At 34.6% G+C, this 20,992-nt stretch overlaps 1 protein-coding gene across 1 annotated transcript in view; it reads right to left on the minus strand.

Moving 5' to 3' along the window:
- kon (chondroitin sulfate proteoglycan 4-like protein) overlaps positions 1 to 20,886 on the minus strand; it is a 43,115-nt gene extending 22,229 nt beyond the window's left edge. The window contains exons 1-3 of the mRNA XM_018541298.1: positions 20,784 to 20,886; positions 13,453 to 13,616; positions 6,375 to 6,606 (exon numbers count right to left, since the gene is read on the minus strand). Coding sequence (XP_018396800.1) covers positions 6,375 to 6,606; positions 13,453 to 13,616; positions 20,784 to 20,886 — 499 coding nt within the window. The remainder of the gene's footprint in view (positions 1 to 6,374; positions 6,607 to 13,452; positions 13,617 to 20,783) is intronic.
- Between the last annotated feature and the right edge of the window lie 106 nt (positions 20,887 to 20,992).

Here is a 20,992-nt window from a genome sequence, read left to right on the forward strand (position 1 = left end):
TCTCTCTTTCTGTTAATGGAGTTTTACACTGAATTTCACATTTTCTCTGCAGTTCGTCAACTTTCCATTAATATGATTGCTCTGAAGAGAACACCAATAACCACTGTAATTCCGGAGGAAAAGTCCACAAGAAGTTTTTTAATTTTCTAGAACTAGAAAATGTATATAAAATATCTCAAGTTTCTGTCTTAAGAATTGCCATCTGAAAGTTAAAAATTTCTTTCAAATATGATATACTACGAAATGCCACAGATTTTTGCAAAACATAAAAAAAAATACTGAAATATTACCAGATTTTCGAGAACATTATTATATGTGTAATTATAATATACTTTAAAAATACTTTATTTTTAAAAAACGCAATTTTTCCTTAAAAATGTATTAAATTCTTCTCTTTTGACTTGTCATGCTCCAAAACTTCTAATATTTCAAAGCTATAACATACTTTAATTATATATTGTATATAATGCAATGTTTAATCTTCTTTTATTTCCACTGTATCTTCATTCTATCTCGTGGAATTGCCATTACAGAAATCATACCTGCCGAAACAACATTGTCTCGACAATGTCGTCGTTCTACATAGGTTGACATAGTTCTCGTTGTAATTTCGTTGTCCGTTGGACTTGAGTATAAACACAATTCCGGGAAATAATTCATCAAGATTTCATGATCACGTTAAACTTATTTCGTAATACAATGCGCATCATTTTCTATATATAAGTATATTTTTAATATTTTGATATACACAATATATAAACGGTATTCGCACAATATATCATACTCCAAATTTTAATAATTATATATCGTTTCTGATAATTTAATAAATTAATCATGAAACAGAAATTAATAATATTATATGAATAATGCACGGAATCCATGCCCTAAATTATTAAATTGCAAATGTTATTTATTTTATATATTTTATAGGTACATAAGACGTACCACTGTCAATAATCGTCTCTTCATTTTTTATTAGTGTTTATTAAATTATTATATAAAAAATAAATAAATATACAATAATTATATTATATAACAATCATATATTATTTTAATAATATTTTTGAAATTAATTAGATTATTAAGAGATAATCTTAATATTAAAAAATGTCAATTTAAATACATAGATACTACATTTATACACATATACCGATTTGATATCTATTATTGATTTTTACAGTGTAAAGACTAATTTGTATTGTTTAGCTAATTTTATTCTTTTTCTTTATATAATTTCTAATATGTATAAATAAATATAGCAATCAGCTGGTATACACAAATTGATTACTAATTATAAATTTAATTACTATATGATTATTTAATGCTTTTTAGTGAAAATTTGAATAATTGTAATAAATTGCTCCAAATAAACAAATTATTAAATTTTATACTATACGTATAACAAATAAAGTTTATCTTTATTTTACAATAGAAAAAATAGCAAAATTAATTATTATTTTTTGTTTTGTAAAAAATAAAATGTTGTGTTTTAATAATAATATATCAAGAAAAAAATGTTTAATCCACAATTTAATTCTCTTATTCATTAAAATCATGATTCCTGAATTATTAAAATCACGCAATTTTACATTTCTTGAAATATGAAATGTGAAAAACATGATAATAATATGTACGTATTAATTTACATAAGTACGTTTCGAAAAGCAAAGATAAATTTTATGCTTTAAATTCATAGAAGATTATATACGTAGAAAATAACGTGGGATGATAGGTTATTGAAATTATAATTTGCAATACATGGAGCAATCTATTCACATGCGTTATCGTGACATGAAATGTTTTAGGGCGACAAATTGACTGATACAGCCATCGTATTTGTTTTGATGGCGGACAGTATGTTGTTATGTGTAAAGTCGCCACGTTATCATTCACGCAGCAACGCTCGAGGGAACAGATAGCAGAGCAAGTGGTTCTGTATATCGTCACATAACGCCTCGCGAAACTCGATCGAGATTCATTAAAAGCACGCAATATATATCATTTCTTACAATAAACGACTATCGAAGCTAGAGACCGTTAATTAACTTTCGCAATAAAAAAATTCATAAATGAGAAGAAATCGAGATGGGAGAGAAGATATATAAATCATCATTGAGATATTTGAAAATGTTCCTCTAAATTTCATTAAGTGATGAGATAGAAATACATCTCGCGTTTCGACTTTCGACCAATTTAAATGTAATTTGCTCACCATTTCCATATCGCGACCACAGAGTAATATATGACTCGCTGAATCGAATGACTCAAATAATGAAGAACCGCGAACATATAATATATATATTTATATATATAAATATCGTTTTATGAATTAACAATTAATTTAAAATATGAGAAAGATATAACTACTTGATAACTTGATAAATAAACTTCATAATGACACTGGTATAGTTAATCGTTTATTTGTGACATCACGGTGAAGTGTTTACGCGAAGATGCCCGCACCTAACATTAAAAAGCAGCTTTGCAATTGTTGTAAAACTCTTTAATATAATTAGTCTTGCCTTCTTTTACTCAACCTAAATGTATAAATCTTATTAAAGAATTTTACAACAGTTGCAAAGCTGCTTTTTCTGCTGAACGCAGTCATTCGCACGATGAAAGTTGAATTGACAAGTAATGGTACAAACAGCTCCATATGCCGTTGCATTATTTTCTATCAAATTACAGTTATATTTTATGAACATTTAAATTAGCGATTGGTTTACATTCACGATTAACGATTTATAAGATATCGAGTGTTTATTGTAGCAGAAGTTTCGTGCTATTTGTTTATCGCAGCAATAAAAAATCTGAGTTATATTCAAATGTAATGAAGAGCATGATATTATAAACGTTTATTGACAATTGTTAATTCTTTAAAAGCCGACAATTAAATACATTCACCGTTAAATATTGTATGGAGGTAATGAATTGGCAGAAGTGTGGAATGTTTGTAACTTGTTTTTCATAACGTTTAGTTATTATACATATAAAATGATCTTGCCACCCTTTTGAGATTCGAATTCGAGCAGATAACGTATAAATTGCACTGTATGTCGTATTATCCCTCGAAATATGATTGTGATAAAAGATGCTGAACACGGTTTATTTCCCGCGAATACCGATTATCAATATCGGGAGTGCCGTGTAAATTTTCGCCCGATTGATTTCTGGTGATTAGTGCGCGTGAGATCAATAATTAATGTATATTTTCGTGAGTGAAAAAATAAAGAAGAATTTGAGAGGAGAAACAGGAGGAAGGAGGGGAAGAGGAGGAGGAGGAGGAGGAGGAGGAGAGAAAGGAGGCCTGGGAGATATGGATGACGATGTAGCAAACGAGCTAAGTCATTTATTATTTACTATTTATTAGTTTTAAAATTAGTCATTTATAATTATTTTATGTGCACAATAATTGTTTTTTGAAATATTAATTATTTTGGTTGCTGTTATAATTTGGGTATTTTATATTTTACAGTTTAACGTCATAGTTTGCATCGTAGCGTAAAATTCCGCTGCTGAGCATCACATCAGTGAGTGGCGAATCATTTTTTTAATTTTTAATTTGAGGTAATGAATTTGTGAACATTTTATCAGAGATTGTAAGAATACACTATAAATAGATATAACACATAAATATATAGATAAATATAATATCTCCATTATCTTAAATTGATTAGGTTACAATAGATTGGTCTTAATAATTATTTAACCTTATGAAAAATATACGAATATCCATCGATTTATTGTGCATAACAGAATGTACTCGCACATTAAAAAAAATCTCATAAAGAGCTTGTATCAATTTATTATATAGATATTTTTTGACTTTATTATATAATAAAAAAAAATAATTGCGAGAAACACATAAAATCTAATTGGTAAAAATATATAACCTAATTAATTTCAAAACATAAATAGAAAAATATGGAAAATATTTTGTAAATAAAATAAGTTTGATAAACCATAGTATAACGATTTCAACAAAAGAAGAATTGCCTTTTTAAATCTAAATAAAGATATTCATTGCGCTTTTTTATCAAGCATTCTGTATTCAGATGAAACTTTTATGAAATGTCGAGAACACTATGAGAATCATATAATAACTTTTACTGAAAATTGTTGGAGTATCAAATATATTGTAATTGTTAAAATTTCAGAATTTATTGTTTAAATAAATAGAAGAAGGATTTTATTCACTTCAGCTTTACAAAAATAGCCAAGAAGGAGTTGTTTAGATAAATAGTTAATAAAAAAGAAAAAAGAGAAAGTAATGGTTAAATTAAAAGATAAAACTATAACAAGTCACATGCTGACATTTTATAACCGTTTAAGTTACTTCATGATATTCATATCTCATGTGTACAATGAAGACTGAAAACCATAGTTATTTCTATATCATGTAGATATATACTGTATGTATTTATATAAAATAAAAATTAATGAATCTTTACATGACAGGAAAAATTGTTATTGTCTAGGTTTTTTTTATTTCGCTTTTTTTTTCTTTCCCGCATATATACTTCTATTATTATTTTGAGTTCTGATGTGTTGGTGGGTGGGCGGGGGTGGCTAGGTGTGTGTGTGTGTGTGTGTACTATGTATGTATGTATCTTTCCAGAATTAAATATTATATGTGATGCTGTGAAAAAAACATAATTTTTTTCAATATGCATACAAGTATGAATAAAAAAAAATAGAAAATGCTTTTCACAATTACGTATATATTCCAATTAATTAATTTAACTTTTACAAAACGAAAAAGCCACTCTAGCGGCGTTGAAACAGTCATATTTTGGGGCAAGAAATACAATGAAAAAATAATGAATTAAAACAAATTTCATTCAGAAAAAGCTCCAAGATTTAAAAAGTAGACTACCTTTTAAAATAGGTTAATATTTATTATAAAAATGTATTATAAAAAGATATAATAAAATATCTAATAATTTGATCCTAATCTTTCACAATCTTCTTCCACCTATATTTATTGAAAATTTGACTTTATTTATATTTCAAGTAAAGTGAGGTATATAAGAAATTAAAATGTAATGTAATAAAATCAATGTAGTATATATTTATATATATTGAATTATATGAGAAATAATAAAATCTCAATATAATTCGATATATAAAAATTGACAATAACAAATAAACCGATGTACTATATATACATATATAAGGCTTAAGCGGGTAAATTTTTACAATATTGCTCTCTCTTTCTCTCTCTCTCTCTCTCTCTATGATCAATTTTGATTATTTATAATTCGAAAAATATTATAATTTCAACATTTGCGTATTGGAATTATTGATTCAAATTAATCCCCAGAATATCCCCGTTATTGAAATATTACATATTAATGATTATAGGACACTGAGTAAAATATTTAATATTTAATTAATGCTACTTCGAATTATCGGAGTAAAGTACATTGGCGCATAAGTCATTTAACTTAATTATAATCATGATTATTCTTTAAAAACTTATTGGTTATTGGCCCATTAATTTTATTATTCTTGTATTAGCAAAATTTAATCGAGTCTCATTTCATCAAATGAAAAATATGTAAATGTCCTAACATTTTTAATGCTTTTAATAATCTGTTTATAAAATTCAGTTTACCCTGTAGATTACTTCAGCCACACAAACAATTGTTAATTTAGTAATTTTATATTCTCTCGTGCGCACTGCTTGCAAAATTAAAATTTTACTGTAATTTGTCACTGTCGTAATCGTAACTTTATTGGGTTTATTTTCCGGTATATGATAAAAGTATAAAATATTAAAATGATTAATTTTTATTCAATAATTTTTGTTCTTTTCAAAAAAATTCAATAAACAAAGATAAAACTAAATAATTGTTTAAAATTATTATGTGTTTTTGTATCGCGTCTCATCTCAATTTCAATAGTTTATCTGCAACAGTTAACAATAACATTCAGAAAAATTCTATATAATATTTTCGTTGTAAATTTATTTACACTTGCGTATTTTTTATTTTATCGATATTGCTCACGGGCATACGATACGTATAGTACAATTTGCTGAAAATCGTGTCACCGAAGTCTCCAACGACAGTAACGAAAAACGGCATAATCGAGTGCGAACACGACGCTAATTATTTATTAAGCGAAGCTCTTAAGCTTGATTACTTAATCTCTCCGTCTCCACTGCAGTTCGGCTGGATTGCCGACCATTTAATGAAACGAAGCGAAAGAAAAGAGAGGTAGTCTCGGTGACCACGGCGCGAATGCAACGTCGACGGATATAGTGTTCGTCAGCGTGCTGTGTGTATCGAATCTAGTTCAGTCACGTGGCGAGACAATTTATCCGGATAAATTCAAGGCTCGCCTGCCTTTTCCTTGCCTTGCCGTCTTACCTAGAAATAGCTCGTTGAAGTCGCCCTGGCCGCCGATGAAAACGCCGTAGTGTATGTTCAGCTCGAAAAAGCGACCCGGTAGTTGAGATCTCGTCGTGTGTATCACGTCGATCTGCAGGCTGATGTTGGCCTCGCGTCTTGTCAAATTGACCTCGTGCCAACTGAGGTCGTTCAGTGTCAACCCGCGGGCACTCGCCATCTCATTCTCACCCGCGCCTAGATTAATGTGAACCTGCGACAAAAAGCAGTAGGAGCCGCCACTCGTAAAAGTCAGTCTCATTTTTACCGGAGTTATTGTGAACGCGTCGCTACCGCAAATGGGTTTTATACGTACGCGTAGTACAAATGCATTCTAGTTTTGTTTTTTCTCGTTCTTTTTTTTTTTTTTTTTTTTTTTCGAGACCGGTTGTTCCTCCTCAAAATAGAGCTTCGGTTTCCGGCCGTAGACTCGGTGCGCTTTATGCCCTTCCGCGTCAGCCAACGAGCGCCGTGTAGCGCGTAAAAAAAAAATATTATTATGGAAACGCGTAAAGAGTTTCCACCAGTGAATAGCGAGAGAGAGACGCGTATATACTTTTAGGACATTTAATGAACGAAGTAACCGACGGCTGCGCACAAAAGCCGTTAGAAGCGTCCTTGGTCATAACGTTGTAAGGTAGCTTATCTTCTTTGCGGTCTCGACGGTGTGATCAAAAAGTTTCGCACTTACTGTGAAATAATTATACCAAACCGAGAGTGAAAAAATAGGCCAAAATCTAATAAAAGTCTGTAAAAGCGGTAAAAAAAAAAAAACATTTTTAAATGCAAGTTATAATCTCTTACTTTTAAAATTAAAATGATGCTCTTTTTTCAATAATCGTCGCAAAAGACGATTCGACGTAAGAATTTAATCCTGATTCGTTAAAGAATATTAATTCGGGAAAATTCAAAGTGTCAATGGAAGTATTCAATTTTTCGCATTTTTGAGGAACACATATAAATATATAAAAAAAAGTCCAGGTTGCCAAAGTAGGTGTACCAAGCTCAGCGTACGAGGTTTCCTGGCGCCAGTCATGCCCTGCAAATTCTCCGACAGCGTGAGCTGACAGGAATCCGACAGCTCGAGGTTTCGTGTATTCCGTCTGCACTTGAGGCACTCGCACAATGAGTTTGCACACCGAGAGAATGAAGAAGGCAGACAGCTAGACAGACAGTGAAAACGGCTTTCGGTCTCGTGCAGAAAATAAATGTCGAATCTCTCCGATAGCTCCAGCGTCCTTATATTTACCAGTCTTCGTAATGAAAGAACTACGCGGTCGCGAATTAATGATTGCGATCACTGACAGCATACGTTCCATTTTCACAATTATTCTATTATTTAGGTATTTACGTAAGAATCGCATATGAGACAGAGATGTGTATCGTTATTCCCTTAAAACACATCGTGCGGCAACGGTTACTGCAGCTACTTTGTAATCGCGCCACCGGGGATTCCTAGTTACGCGTGGTAGATTTACAATATATCCACTGGGGTATAAATTTCAAACTCCCTGTGCATATTTAGATTTGCGGAAGTCACCTAAATCAACCGCTGCCTCTGCTACGTTGTCGCTCGTAGATTCTCAAATAGTCATGGATCGCAGCAGGTTTGATGATAAATTTTCTTATGGTTAAATGAATATTATCTAAGATACAGAATTTATACAAAATTGGGTATGGAATTGAAACGTATAAAGATTGAAAAAGAAACATGAAGTTAACAGAAACTTACATATTCGAATCCATTTGATAAAAATTATCAATCGTTCAACTTTTTATTAATTTAACGTGAGATCATTATATCAAATATTTCTGCATTAATATATATTCGCTAATAATAACCAGCGTCTGACTCTTATTACCTGTCATTTTTGTTATAATTTTCTTTTTAATTTGTTATAACTTAAGGAGTTGAATTCCCCGAACTTAACAGTTTGTGATAGTTTTGTATTCTTTTGGATTTCGTGAAAAAAAAATTTAAATATTAAATTATTTATATTTAAAAGAAAAAGATACAGAAACATATTTGCAGTTTAAATAAACCTTTTTCAGGAATGTATAGAACGGAAAATGAAATATATAGAATGAGTATTATATATAGTGTAAATACACATAGATAAATGCCTTTCTCGAGATATTTTCTATAGCTCCGCTCAAGCACGCCTTATGTTTCAACGCGGTGTAATGCATTATCGAGTTACCGGATGGTACACGACGCGCTTTAGTCAGAAGTGAAGTAGCAGAGTCCTGATAAAGAGACTTTAATCGCGACCCGGATCGAGCGTTCGAGACTTATAGCATTCCGTTACGACGTCGCCACGGTATTCTTCGAGCAGACTTCGTTGATCCTACGTAAGAGATCGTCCGAGGAAAGTCTGCTGAGGTTCTCCTCTTAATGAAAAGTCGATCGTCCGAGACTAAAGTCGCAGTGGCGGCACAATGTCGCGTTCAAGCCACCAACTCTTTCGACTGGTATGGGTAGTGCGCATCGTCAGTTTTATGATCGATTCGGTAATAAAAGCGCGAGCTTTTGCGAGTTGCGAGCATAGCCGACGATAGTAGTCGGAGCAATGCCGGATGACTATGCAAGACCTATTAATATGTATAAGCGCGCGAGACGAGACACTTTGCAGAATGTAAACGCGCCTTTGTACACACACCACACACACACACAGTCGCCGAAGGGGTGGTCGCATTATGAATGCATCGACGATTGGAAAGTGAACAATATCGGAAGCCACCGATGCATTCCGGTGTGGCCGAATCGTCGGATTATCCGGTGGCACAGTTGCGGCCGAACTATTGATATACCAGTATCCGAGTTTACCGCGAACCTAGATTGCGACGGTACAAAATAATAGCGGAAGAAGTGTACGTTGAGTAAGAGTGTCCAATTAATGATCCGTTTATCACTATGGTGTGTCGCAGGAAATTTTCCTTTTCCGTTAAAAATCACCGATAGATGTCGCGATCCATCGAAATGTAAATATTGCGATAGAGTAGATAGAATAATTATTCAGTTCACTGGATTATCGAGAGATTCGAGATTAATGACCACTTTGCACTCGAGATGCACTCGTTGGTGAAACGAAATGTTCGTTTTCCATTTATTTGTTAAAATAGGCGCATTTCCTCGTTACTTTTTAACTGCAAATACTCGCAGCATAACACCGAAGAGATATTTATTTGAGTCAGAAAAAATGTCGTGCACTGCTAGTAACGATGTTTCATAATTACTAGGATTACGGTCCTCTTAACAAAGAGCAAAGATACAATATGACTTCTTCTCTAATTACAAGGCATTATGGCCCATTATATTAATTTACTACTATCAAATTCTTAATATTTCAGACTCATTAAGACGCTTTTGGTGCCCCCGGTTTATTAAAAACATTTTATTCTAACGAGGATTCTCTATCTTTCATATCCATAATTGAATATTTTCAAATGTTATACATAATAATCGTAAAGAGGAAAATACAAAGGTAATATTAAGTAAACTAAAGCAAGATAGTCATAAGAATATGAAAATAAATGTAATTAATAATTTTACACGAGAGAAAGAAAAAGCTTTTCAAGTTTCGCGAATACCGCATGAGAATTAATGTAGACTTCACATTCGCGAGCCATGGAAAGCAAGCGATACTACGATATATCGCCGCAATTAAGTTGTGAATTATCGGATTATCGCCCTGGATAGAGGGGCTTTTAAGCCTCCGAAGGCGTCGTCGGTCGAGACTCCTCCATCGAGGAGGCACACGAGAACTGCCGTTGCACTTTTTGCCCCAGCCGTTTATCCTGTCTTCATCCTTCTTAACGATCTTCTTAACAAATTTAATTAAGCTCTGACGGCGAGCAGCTTCTTTGCGCTGCACGGTCTTAACCCTTCGCGAAATTAGATTCGCGCGGTTTTCATGCCGGGATTCATGCGCGTAATCAGGATACCGCACCTCCACGCGGCTAATGCACTCAAAGTAGAGAATATTTTAATACTGTCTAATACATAATGCATCGGAAGATGTATTACGCGGTTCTATCTCAAGGTTAAGACAAAGTTCTTAACTGAAAGAGGAAGGGAGTACCTAAAAGGAATAAAACTATTCAAGATTGATACAAAATTTCGTGATTGGAATAGACAGCAGCGTGTTGAACGTTTTGGAATAACTGTAGCAGCAGCGCGCGCGCGAAAACCGATTATTCTAATTACTCTTTTCAACAAAATAATATTCATCTCTGGGCGCGCGCTTGTACTTCTCGCAATTGCGAGTGCCAGTTCACGAGAGTTTAGGGTGCCAGGCACGTTTCATTTGAAAGGGTGGGGAAGAGAGCGATAATGAGTCATGTAAAATATGAGAGTATGCACGAGAATATTAATCGTTGGAAAATTAATAATCTGCGGCGAAGTTGTAACTTCGTTCCAGCGCAACGTTCTTTGTACATAATTAGAAGCAACGCGGCTCTCATCAGCGGTTATTATCAAGAGACAGGATGGCTACTGCGCGAGCTACTCTATCAGCCTTCTTCTCATTATGGCTCGTGAAACTTGTTTATAGGCATGCCGCTGTACTACTCATTTACGTACATGTTTCATGTATAGGCAGCCATGTTCATCTCTCCACCACTGGCAATCTTGACGCTCGTTATAATAACATATAGATGTCGATCACGAAAATTCGTATTCCGCGTGTATTCAATCGGAATTTCAATTTCTGACGCTAACGAATAGATGTGAAATTGGAATTTCGTTATAATGCGATACGTATTTTCACGCCTATAATCCGGCAAATGTGTAGATATGTTCTCGAAAAATCATGTTGAAGGGATAACAAGTTGCTTTAATATTTTATTTTGTAGCTTCAGGAATGATTTTCTTTTTATCGAACGCGAGAGTGAATCTTTTCCATTTATTTCGTATCCATTGCGTATACCTACATTTAATAATTGCGCGTAAATCAACGTGGGACTCGCGCTTTCAACGAATGTATTATTTCTTTACAAGTAATTTTTAATGGGACATCTCCAGGGAAACGAAAGGGAATAACGTAACTCTTGCGCGCGATCTTTTTCATCGAGGCGAAAAAAAAAAGAGACTCGTTCTATTATTTCTACCGCGAGGTTCATTATTGCGTAAAATCCGACTGAGTGACTTCGTCCCGCAGTAGACAGTTTTGACCGATCGTGTGAAATTTTGACCGATGTGTAAAAACGAACACGACGGCCAACATTCCAGCCTCGAGCCGAAACATCGTCGCGCTTTATCGACGCGTAATAAAATCGGGTGTAAAAAAAAGAATCAACTTTACCTCCGCGCACAGCATATAACCGCAATTTTATTTCGCGAAACATCGGATGGAAAAGACATTATGCGGTTTTATTCTTGTTATAGTTGGACATGTTTGCAGAGCGACCACGACATCGATGTTGATGCGTTATGTTATCAAAGCCATTAAAAAAGGATTCTTTAACGAAATAACAAGGGTGTTTCGTTGAATTGCTTGTCAACCACCGTGAAATCTCTCGTGACGCCGAAGACAAAAACGCGTACGAACTTATCGTAAAACACTCCCTCGCCATCATCGACTTGTCGGCTACGATATAGTGGCAGCAGGTTAACTCTTCGCGATCGAGGCGCAATTGCCACTGGCTGAAATGTGATATTCCGCGATATCGAAATCTACATGCAATTGAATTTGGTGGCTGGTTTGGTTGTATCTCGCCCGTGGCGAATCAATTTATTGGATTCTTTCTCTATGGTACATATGTCTAGTCCTTTGTACATAAGGTTTCTACATGTACGCGCATGTAAGGTATTTATATCAAAATAAGGTATTGTGAGACTCGTTCGCGACATCAGTATAAGAAAAACAAGTAGTAGCATATCCTATCGTGTATATCAATATTATTATCTATTTTATAACTAGCGTATTTAATCAAAAATTCTTCCCCGTTTATTTTTAAACAACAATACAGAAGCATTTTTTTTAATAGATAGAATAGAATGACGTTTTGGTCGTCCGCTAGAAGAAACAGTATTTTGTTACTAATGGAATATAAACGTGTTTCTAAGAGAAAACTTTACTCCTCTGTTTATTTTTAAATAATACAGAAATATAGTTTCTTAATAAGTAGGATAGATTGAAATTTTGGACGAAGAAATATCGTTTTGTATAGCATTATCGATTTTAATGTTGTGATATAAAAGTACGTTATCCTATTCTTGACTTTTATCTCACCCTTAACAGCTCTTAACATTGTCGCTGCCTTCTTTTATTAACCCCTAACTAATATATAGTGATCTCACAGATCACCGCCTTTTGTTGTCCCTCCATTTTCCTTGTTCTTCGGCTAGAACTTGTTCTTCTACGTTTTTTCTACTTTTCTCTTAATAATAATATAAACGCTTTCTTTTTAATATTTCTGTTATCTTGCAAGTAATTTAAGAAATTGCGGTGTTAGTTAAAAGAAGAAAATAAGTGCATGTTGGTTAAATGTTAATTTGTGTTTTTCTCGCGAAAATTGTGTGTGTGCAAATATTTTACAATATTAAATGAAAAAAACGGCGTATTAAAACTTACAAGGTGAAATGTAAATAGATATTCAGAAATATTATGATATCACGGATTAAGAATCAAGATTCCCATTTGTGCGCGATATCGCATGCATCAAATACACGGACCGCAAAATTCGCCACGTTGTGATGATTAGGATCTTTTCCTAGATGCGATGCCCTTCGCCATGTCGTTGGAATCGTGCCATCTCTTTCTCCAAGAAATAAGATTCTCGAGTAATAAGAACCACGGACACGCGCGCAAATGTTACATCTGCGCGATGAATTCTCCTCTTTTCTAGATGCCTCGCGGGGGAATATTTTAACTTACGCGAGACTCTACTTTTTTCTTTTTTAGCGTGTCACGACGCGTCTAATTTCTCCGCAAGGACAAGGGAGAAAAGAGAAGTCTGACAGGCGTATCGTAGCACGTGCGGCCCGTTAACGACGACAAGGCGACCGGCACCAAACAGAAAGCCTATTAATAGAAGTGAGCGCCAGGGGCAAACGAACCTTCAATCTGCCGGCTTCGAGTTTGATCAGGCAGTAATCCGTCTTGCCAGCAGCCAATAGCAGCATAGCATCAGCGAGATGAGTTCGGAACCGGAAACTGATGTCAGTAGCACCCTTGGCCTCTTGAACCGGAAGATGGATGTAGCTCGCCCCGTAAAACGACACTGTAAGTTTAACAAATTTAATGCGTTTAAGTTGTACAAAGTGGAAGACCGATGATGCGCGTTATTATATTATAAGCGGACGGGTTTGTTGGTATGCGAGAAAGAAAGATGGAAAGAGAGACAGAAAAATGCGCTATTATAACGTTGCGCAATCCTTCATTTTAATTTTCGTAATGCTGTAAATGTTCTTTTTCTTTTACTCTCTCTCTTTCTCTCTCTTTCTAGGCAATCCCAGATCGGTCCTGGAAATTATATATAGTTTTCTCATAAGAGATGACGGTAGTCGTTATTGCGGTTGATTTGCATTTTACGTTTCACTGATTAATATAGTAGTAATTAAAATATGAATTTACGAAAAAATTGTGACCGTTGAGCATCACGAATGTTCCTATTTCTGCGTAAAACAAGAAGCGAGGTGAATACGTTGCAGTCGGCGCGCGCAAGACCTCATTTTTCTTCAGTGCTGAGGAAGAGAAATTAAGTGTCACTCGGGAAGTTTTATTTCGTTCATCTGTTTCTCCGATAACTTTTGAATTGCGAGCTGAAGTGGCTTTCTTCAGGAAATTTCATATATTTATCGTACCGCGCCGTAAGCACACAGCGGTAAATAAGTAAATAAACTGCACCGACTATGAAGATAAACAACAAACTAGTACGATTTTACAAATCTTGCGAGGTTCACGGTAGTCTTTTAACTCCATTTATTTATTTCTAAAGACAAATATCACTGTTTCAACTTTCAATGTTCCAGTCCGTGACAGCAAGAAAGTGTTAATTAAAAAGTCTAAGCATGTGTTAGATAATAGATGTACACTGTAAAATTCATATTGTCAAAAGAGTTTTATCCAATTTTAATCATTTTTAATCATTTTTATAAATGAAAATCGCTACCGCTGCTACTCAATATGTCGTTAAATAAAATAATTAAAACGATGGAGTTAGTCCAATTTTATTCGAGAAAATGTATTAAATTTGATTAAAATATAATTTATTATTTACTAAATGCACGTTGTTAATAATGGACGCTGTTTATTTTAAAACTAACCACATAGAAATGGAATGATTTACATTTTAATACACATGGAAGTTAAAAATTACAAAATTATATTTTTAACTCAACGGATTGAGTCGCTTCTGTACGTTGCTCTTTTGTGTGGTTATCTAACAATGTATGATAATTTATAGTAACTTTATATTGAGAGCACTAAAAAGTACAAATGCGTGAAATCGACTTACACTCTAATTGCTCTACCGATTTCCATAACTTTGAAATTTACTTTATTTTTCCATCACACTTGGAAAATTCTTTCATTTCCATAAATTTTCGTAATCGCTTATCACTCAAAATGTGAGTATAATATATACGAAAGTAAATTTTTTCACGACATTAATAGATGTAATAAAAGTTTTATTTTCGCGTGAAATCGTTTTTCTCTGCATCCACATCAACTGTCGTTCACATATGTCAAAACAGTCATCGTGTCGAAACAAAAGAACGATATTTCCAAATAAACGGTGCTCTTGGTTAGTTCAAAGCCTTTTTTATATTTATTGGTATGTTTAAACCGCGGGGCAGGAGATGAAAAGTGTCACTTTAGATTGACATGTTTAGTAATCGGACAGTGAATGAAAATGGATGGTTCTAAAAGCTCGGAGAGATTATATAGAGACGCGCATGACGATAATTAATCGCAATATTTCGAAATTTATCCCTGGATTCTAAATTTTCAAAGTCTATTATGGCGAGTATTCGCTCAAGCTACTTCATTAACAAAAGCGATGGAAGTGGACTTGGCGGCAGGTTGATGAATGGATCGTCAAAGTTCTCCGAGTCTCCCGGGTGTTTCTACGGACTTAGACATCGTTTTACAGCAGTACAAATATCCCTTTTGCGGACTAAATAAAAAGTGATAAATAGAGAATCCACGGTTAAGTCCGGAAAGTTCTCGTGGATCTCCTCTTCGGGCTATTACGGCCGTAAAATATTCTCGATTAGCGAAAGCGCGTTTCTAAAACGAGCACGAGCATAAAAGAAGCGCGTCGATGCTTCAATTGAGCCGATGAATGACCGGCTTCAGTCGCTTTAAACGAGCAATGAGAAAATCCCGTATCTCGCGACGCGTCGTAGATAACATATAAAGGAATGAGCGAAGTTGCCAGGGGTTTATTTCCCACCCCCGTAAATGATCTAAAAACGCGTTCAAGTACGTGGAATAACTGCACGGACCATTAAGTACGAAGAATCTCCTTTTCTCTCGCGCTCTTCTCTCTCTCTCTCTCTCTCTTTTCTCCCAACCATCTCCTTCACGGTTAGCCGGTGCATAGAAACATTAACGTCGACCGCAAATCGATCCTAGGTATTGCCCTCGGTGTTTTGCAGTTCATTGCACCGCGGCTTACTCAATTCGCGTTATCCACGAATCGCAATATTTGCGTACGCTCAAAGGGACGATCTGACGTAGAAGTGTTGATGCTCGTCAACTCTCTCGCATGACCCACCAAGCAACGCATTCAAAGCCCCAAGCGTTTCTCGCCTATAGACAAGTTGATATTTGTAAAATTGTTAATCTGAATAATAATAGCTAGGAATTTCACACAAAAGGAAATTCCTCACAAAAATGATTTTTAACAAATTTTAGGCTCAAACATTTAATTTTGAACAGATATTAAATTGTTAATTTTTAAATGTACATTATTTTACAGATTTTAAATTGAATTTTATAATTGAATTTTATATAATTATTGATTATAATTCAGATAAATGGAATTATAATATAAGATAAAGAAAAATATAATAATTAATACAATAGATATTTGTTTATATACATGTAAAAATTTCATGTTTTAAGTTCATTGCACATATTTTGTAACATATTTTACATTTACATGTATATCTAATCGTACGTATTTGAGATATACTTTTGAGAATTGTCTATTGTTATTCAAATCGTACACCCGATATGTATCACTCCGTACGGTTCGCTACGGTAATTACGATTCTCGGCGGCTACATATATGAATCGAAAATACGCATTCGATTGTTATTCGATGGGTTATTTGTTTTATAGAATTACTAAAAATCGAGATCCGCTTTTGCAGTACAAAATAGCAGGATTGTTACGTAAAAGAGATCGAGTTAATCATGCGAATACATTCGCTCGCGATGTTCCATGAATTTCGGTCACAAAGAGGAATTTATTTTATATATACTAGAAAATTAAATAATAAATTGAAACTTGCTGACTCATACTCGTAGAGTGTATTACGTAATTATTTCACAAAAAAGTTTATCTCTGGCGTAACATCGAAATATCATTCTGCACATTCGCGTAGATGACGGATTAGTCGAAATGAAAAATCGTCGCGCTTTTTAACAAGTAGATCTTGTAATCGTTGGAGAGGGTACTTTTTTTTTCAGCTGCTGATATAAATGACGTAACTAATAGCTAATCCGCTGTAAGCTGATGCATTCACGGCTGTACCATTAATTATATAGACTAAGTGGATGCATCAGTCTTCCATAATTTCACGAATATATCTCAGATTGAATTTTCCACGTTTTCCTATTGATTACATTGATTGCATCGAATTTCACTAAATACACCAATTGACTTGCATTCAGTGTAAATCCATATAATTGTATACGCATAGGATAGGCTCGCTCTCAATCCATGTTATGAAATATTAGCATTTTTCAAGTGAACGCTCTGCGACTTTCGTAATTGTATTTTTCTTTACGAGTCGTACAGATTCTTTACATTACATTCGTACCTAAGCGTAACTGACCGGCGGCTTTCGAGAAAAAGTATACAGTACATTAACGCGGGATGGTGGTTGCGGTATCTCGCGATGTGACTGGCAAATGGAAACGACCTCGTAAGGTTTCATGGAAACTGCCGGGTATTCTGTTCCCTGATGATTCTTTCAACGGATATTGAGAGCTGCACGCAGAAATAAAAATTAGCAATTTACGAAGCGATCATTTTAATCAATCTCAATTATCCATCAATACTCAATTGCATCCGCTTATACAATAAAAATGATTACAGGTAAGGATTATTATATGAACGGTAAACGAGTTTTTTGTCTCTCTTAATCGCAGTCCGAAATTATGTATTTGTCATAAAATCTTAAAAGTTCTAAATATATCAAACTGTACGTTTTTCTTTATATTTTGACGATATACTATGTAATCACTATAACTCACAATAGTGCTTAGACTCTTATTGGTTATCTTTATCTCATGATTGCAAAAATATTTAATTGCGTGATGGTACACTATTTTAGCGTACCCTCGTGGATATAAACCGAGGATACGACCGGCACACAAAAAATGCATGGTCGATGCGACGTGGCCGCGCAACGTGTATCTCTCTCTCGGCGTATATTTTTCGCGAGAATATGCATCCAGTCGGAACCACCGGAATGTGTAAAAACAAATGCGCGATATGCCACGCGCGACGCGGTGCGATGCGACGTCTCGCACGCGCCACGCAGATTAATCCGACAAACGGGAAACTGATTAGCGAGCAGCAGGTATCGCAAACTCATTTTGTTCCGGGACGTACAGTGAAAAATATAATTTTACGTTGGATCAACCGTAAATAACGTATACGATATACGTTACGCTGTCGATGATGTCTCTCGGCTATTATGGCGCGTATTACTTGCTGTTACATTTCGTGCGTGAATTATTTAATTGGAATTCAGTGTCTAATTATATACAAACAAACCGCGAACCTCAATCATTTTGAAACTGAATATATATAACTGAATATATATAAGTAATACGAGCTGTCAAAAATTTTAAAAAGCTTTACAATGTGCATTAACACACGAGTGGCGCGAGTGGATGTGTCGAGTATACAGATTTTATTGGTACGGAAATACGCGACTCGATGTATTGATTGTTACGAGCGCGCCAGGAAAATTTTTTTTTGAGTTTGATGGGAATGTTAACAATTTCCTATTTGTACTTACACCATACACATGAGTACCGTGCTCGGACCTCTTGTTAAATTCAGATCGATTCGCTAAGGTACAGTGCCGGAAAGGGCAGTTTTGTAAAAACTAATGACGCATGGATTACATGTTTCGATTATCCGGTTTATTCGAACGAAATGTTAAACCATGTATTGTGAGCATTACACACAACGATAACGGACACGCCGGTAATACGTATACAAGTGCACTTCGATATGTATTGCAATGGCGTATGATTTAGTAGCAAGTTATTACTTCAGCGTGATTTCCGCGTTCGATTATTGCAAATTGGGTAAATTTAATTAGCGAGTCTGAAAACGTTCACTTCCATTCTTCCCGGTTACCCGATGAAGCTTTCTGTATTGTAAAATGCTCAAAAATTTATTTGTAATTTTGACCTTGTAATTATATTTTTATTGCCTTTCAACCGATAACGGGCATTATGTTTCATTATGCTTTAACTTTTGTTAATTTTTATTACGTCTCTTTTTCAAGAATACAGTCTATTTGTAATAAGTTTTATGCAGTTGTACTTGTAAATAATGTCGAAAAAATGTTAATGATTTACTTCACAAAATTACAGAATAATATTTCCCTGCCTCCAGCATATAGTCGCATATAACCGACTATTCCTCGTACAAAATATCTCGCGCTTCGGTATAACGAAGGACATAATGCAAATATTTAATAGTATGCGCGAAACTTTGGGATAATAACGACAGGAAGAGCATAGAAACAGCATATTCGAGTTAATCATAAAGTGACTATAAAATGTAAAAAATTAAATTTAATAGTATACTGTAATATGCTAGTACCTACAAAAGAATTTCAATATTAGCTTAAATTTCTTTTTTAATAAAAGAGAAGATTCAAAGTCAGTTGTAAGTGTGTAATTATTTACAGTAACGTCAGAATTATAAGAAATGCAAAGCTACACGAAAAGAACAACTTTTTCTGCAATATTAAAAAATTTAGCTAAATAGAGATCTGAAAATAATATTTTGTTAGTACATCAAAATAATTACGTAGGATACTTAAGCATAATGAGCAACACTGCAAAATGTTTTGACATTCTAACAGCCAGCTTTGATCCTACATAATTATTTCAACAAAATTATATCAGATCTACACTCTTAGCTACTCGTATATCAAAAAAGCAGTTCTAACCGAATCTTTTTGGTTAAATAACATTTGAACTTTCATGTGTGCCAACATGTAAACCAATCCATTTTTGTGGCTAGTTTCAAAATAAACAATGTTCGTATCAACGTATCTTTTAACTTACAATTAATAAAAAAAAACTAAAAACAAATTTCACATACGTATTTTGGAGTTGAATTGTTTAATTCCATTTTTTAAGTAGCGATTTGTACAAATGATTAAAAATAATTCAAATTATATATAATTTGACATTATACATAATTCAACAATATAATTATTTTAGATACTTTAGCGAAACATTTTTTTTGTAAATCAAAGGTTCCCTTCGATATACAATTCTGAGGAAAAAATTTTTTAATTTTGATAAAAAAAAGTGATTCGAATTATTTTTGAAGCCATTCCGAACATCGATTCAAAATAAATTGAATTTTTTACGTATCTTCCGGTTTTATACTTGCAAATCACTATAAATAATTGTACATTTATAATTCCGATTCTCGCTTTTCTGTCCTCACTACTCTGATTTTATGTTGGCAGCATTTATTTTTCATTTTTATTTCCTACTATTGGAGCTACTGAAAAGTGGTAATTTCGACTATCCGCTGGCTATTCGTGGATTAAGGATTAAGAGACTTACGCTCGATATAATCGTTTGCGTGCGAGGGTGTTTACGAAGGGACGCTGCGCCGAGTGCAATGCGGCCATAGTCTCGCGCACTATTAAAAGCACCTGACGATGTATGTGCGTAGCGACCATTAAACCGCTCCCGCTATAAGTAAATTCGCGGGAACTACTCATGCCGGCGGCCATAAAAGTTAATCTTCGCCGCTCTTTCTCGCGCACGATGCTATTCTCGCGTCCCCTCACCCTGCTCGTCCGAGTCGGTGGTAAGCAAAATCCGTATTTCTTTCGACGCAACCGGGGTAGATAGTAAGACACGGGCGCGTGGGAGAGAGATAAGGTAAAAAAAAGGAAAGGGGGTATGGTAAGCCATGGGAGGTCGCGCGAGTCTGTGTGTCTTACCTTTTTCGTCGGTTTGGCAGTAACCCAACAGAGAGGCTGTTACCGCTAAGAACATTAGCAGTCCCATGTCGGTGAGGAGGAACGTTGGCCTTTTCCTGTGCATCTTCTTTTATTCAGTCAACCCCGTTCCTGTCCACCTCCTCCCGCAGACTCCCCGCAGACTAGCGCGCACCCTCTCTTCCACGGGGGCGGGGGGGGGGGGGGGGGAA

The sequence above is a fragment of the Cyphomyrmex costatus genome, unplaced genomic scaffold (genome assembly GCF_001594065.2).
Source record: "Cyphomyrmex costatus isolate MS0001 unplaced genomic scaffold, Ccosl1.0 scaffold281, whole genome shotgun sequence".
NCBI classification, from domain to species: Eukaryota; Metazoa; Arthropoda; class Insecta; order Hymenoptera; family Formicidae; genus Cyphomyrmex; species Cyphomyrmex costatus.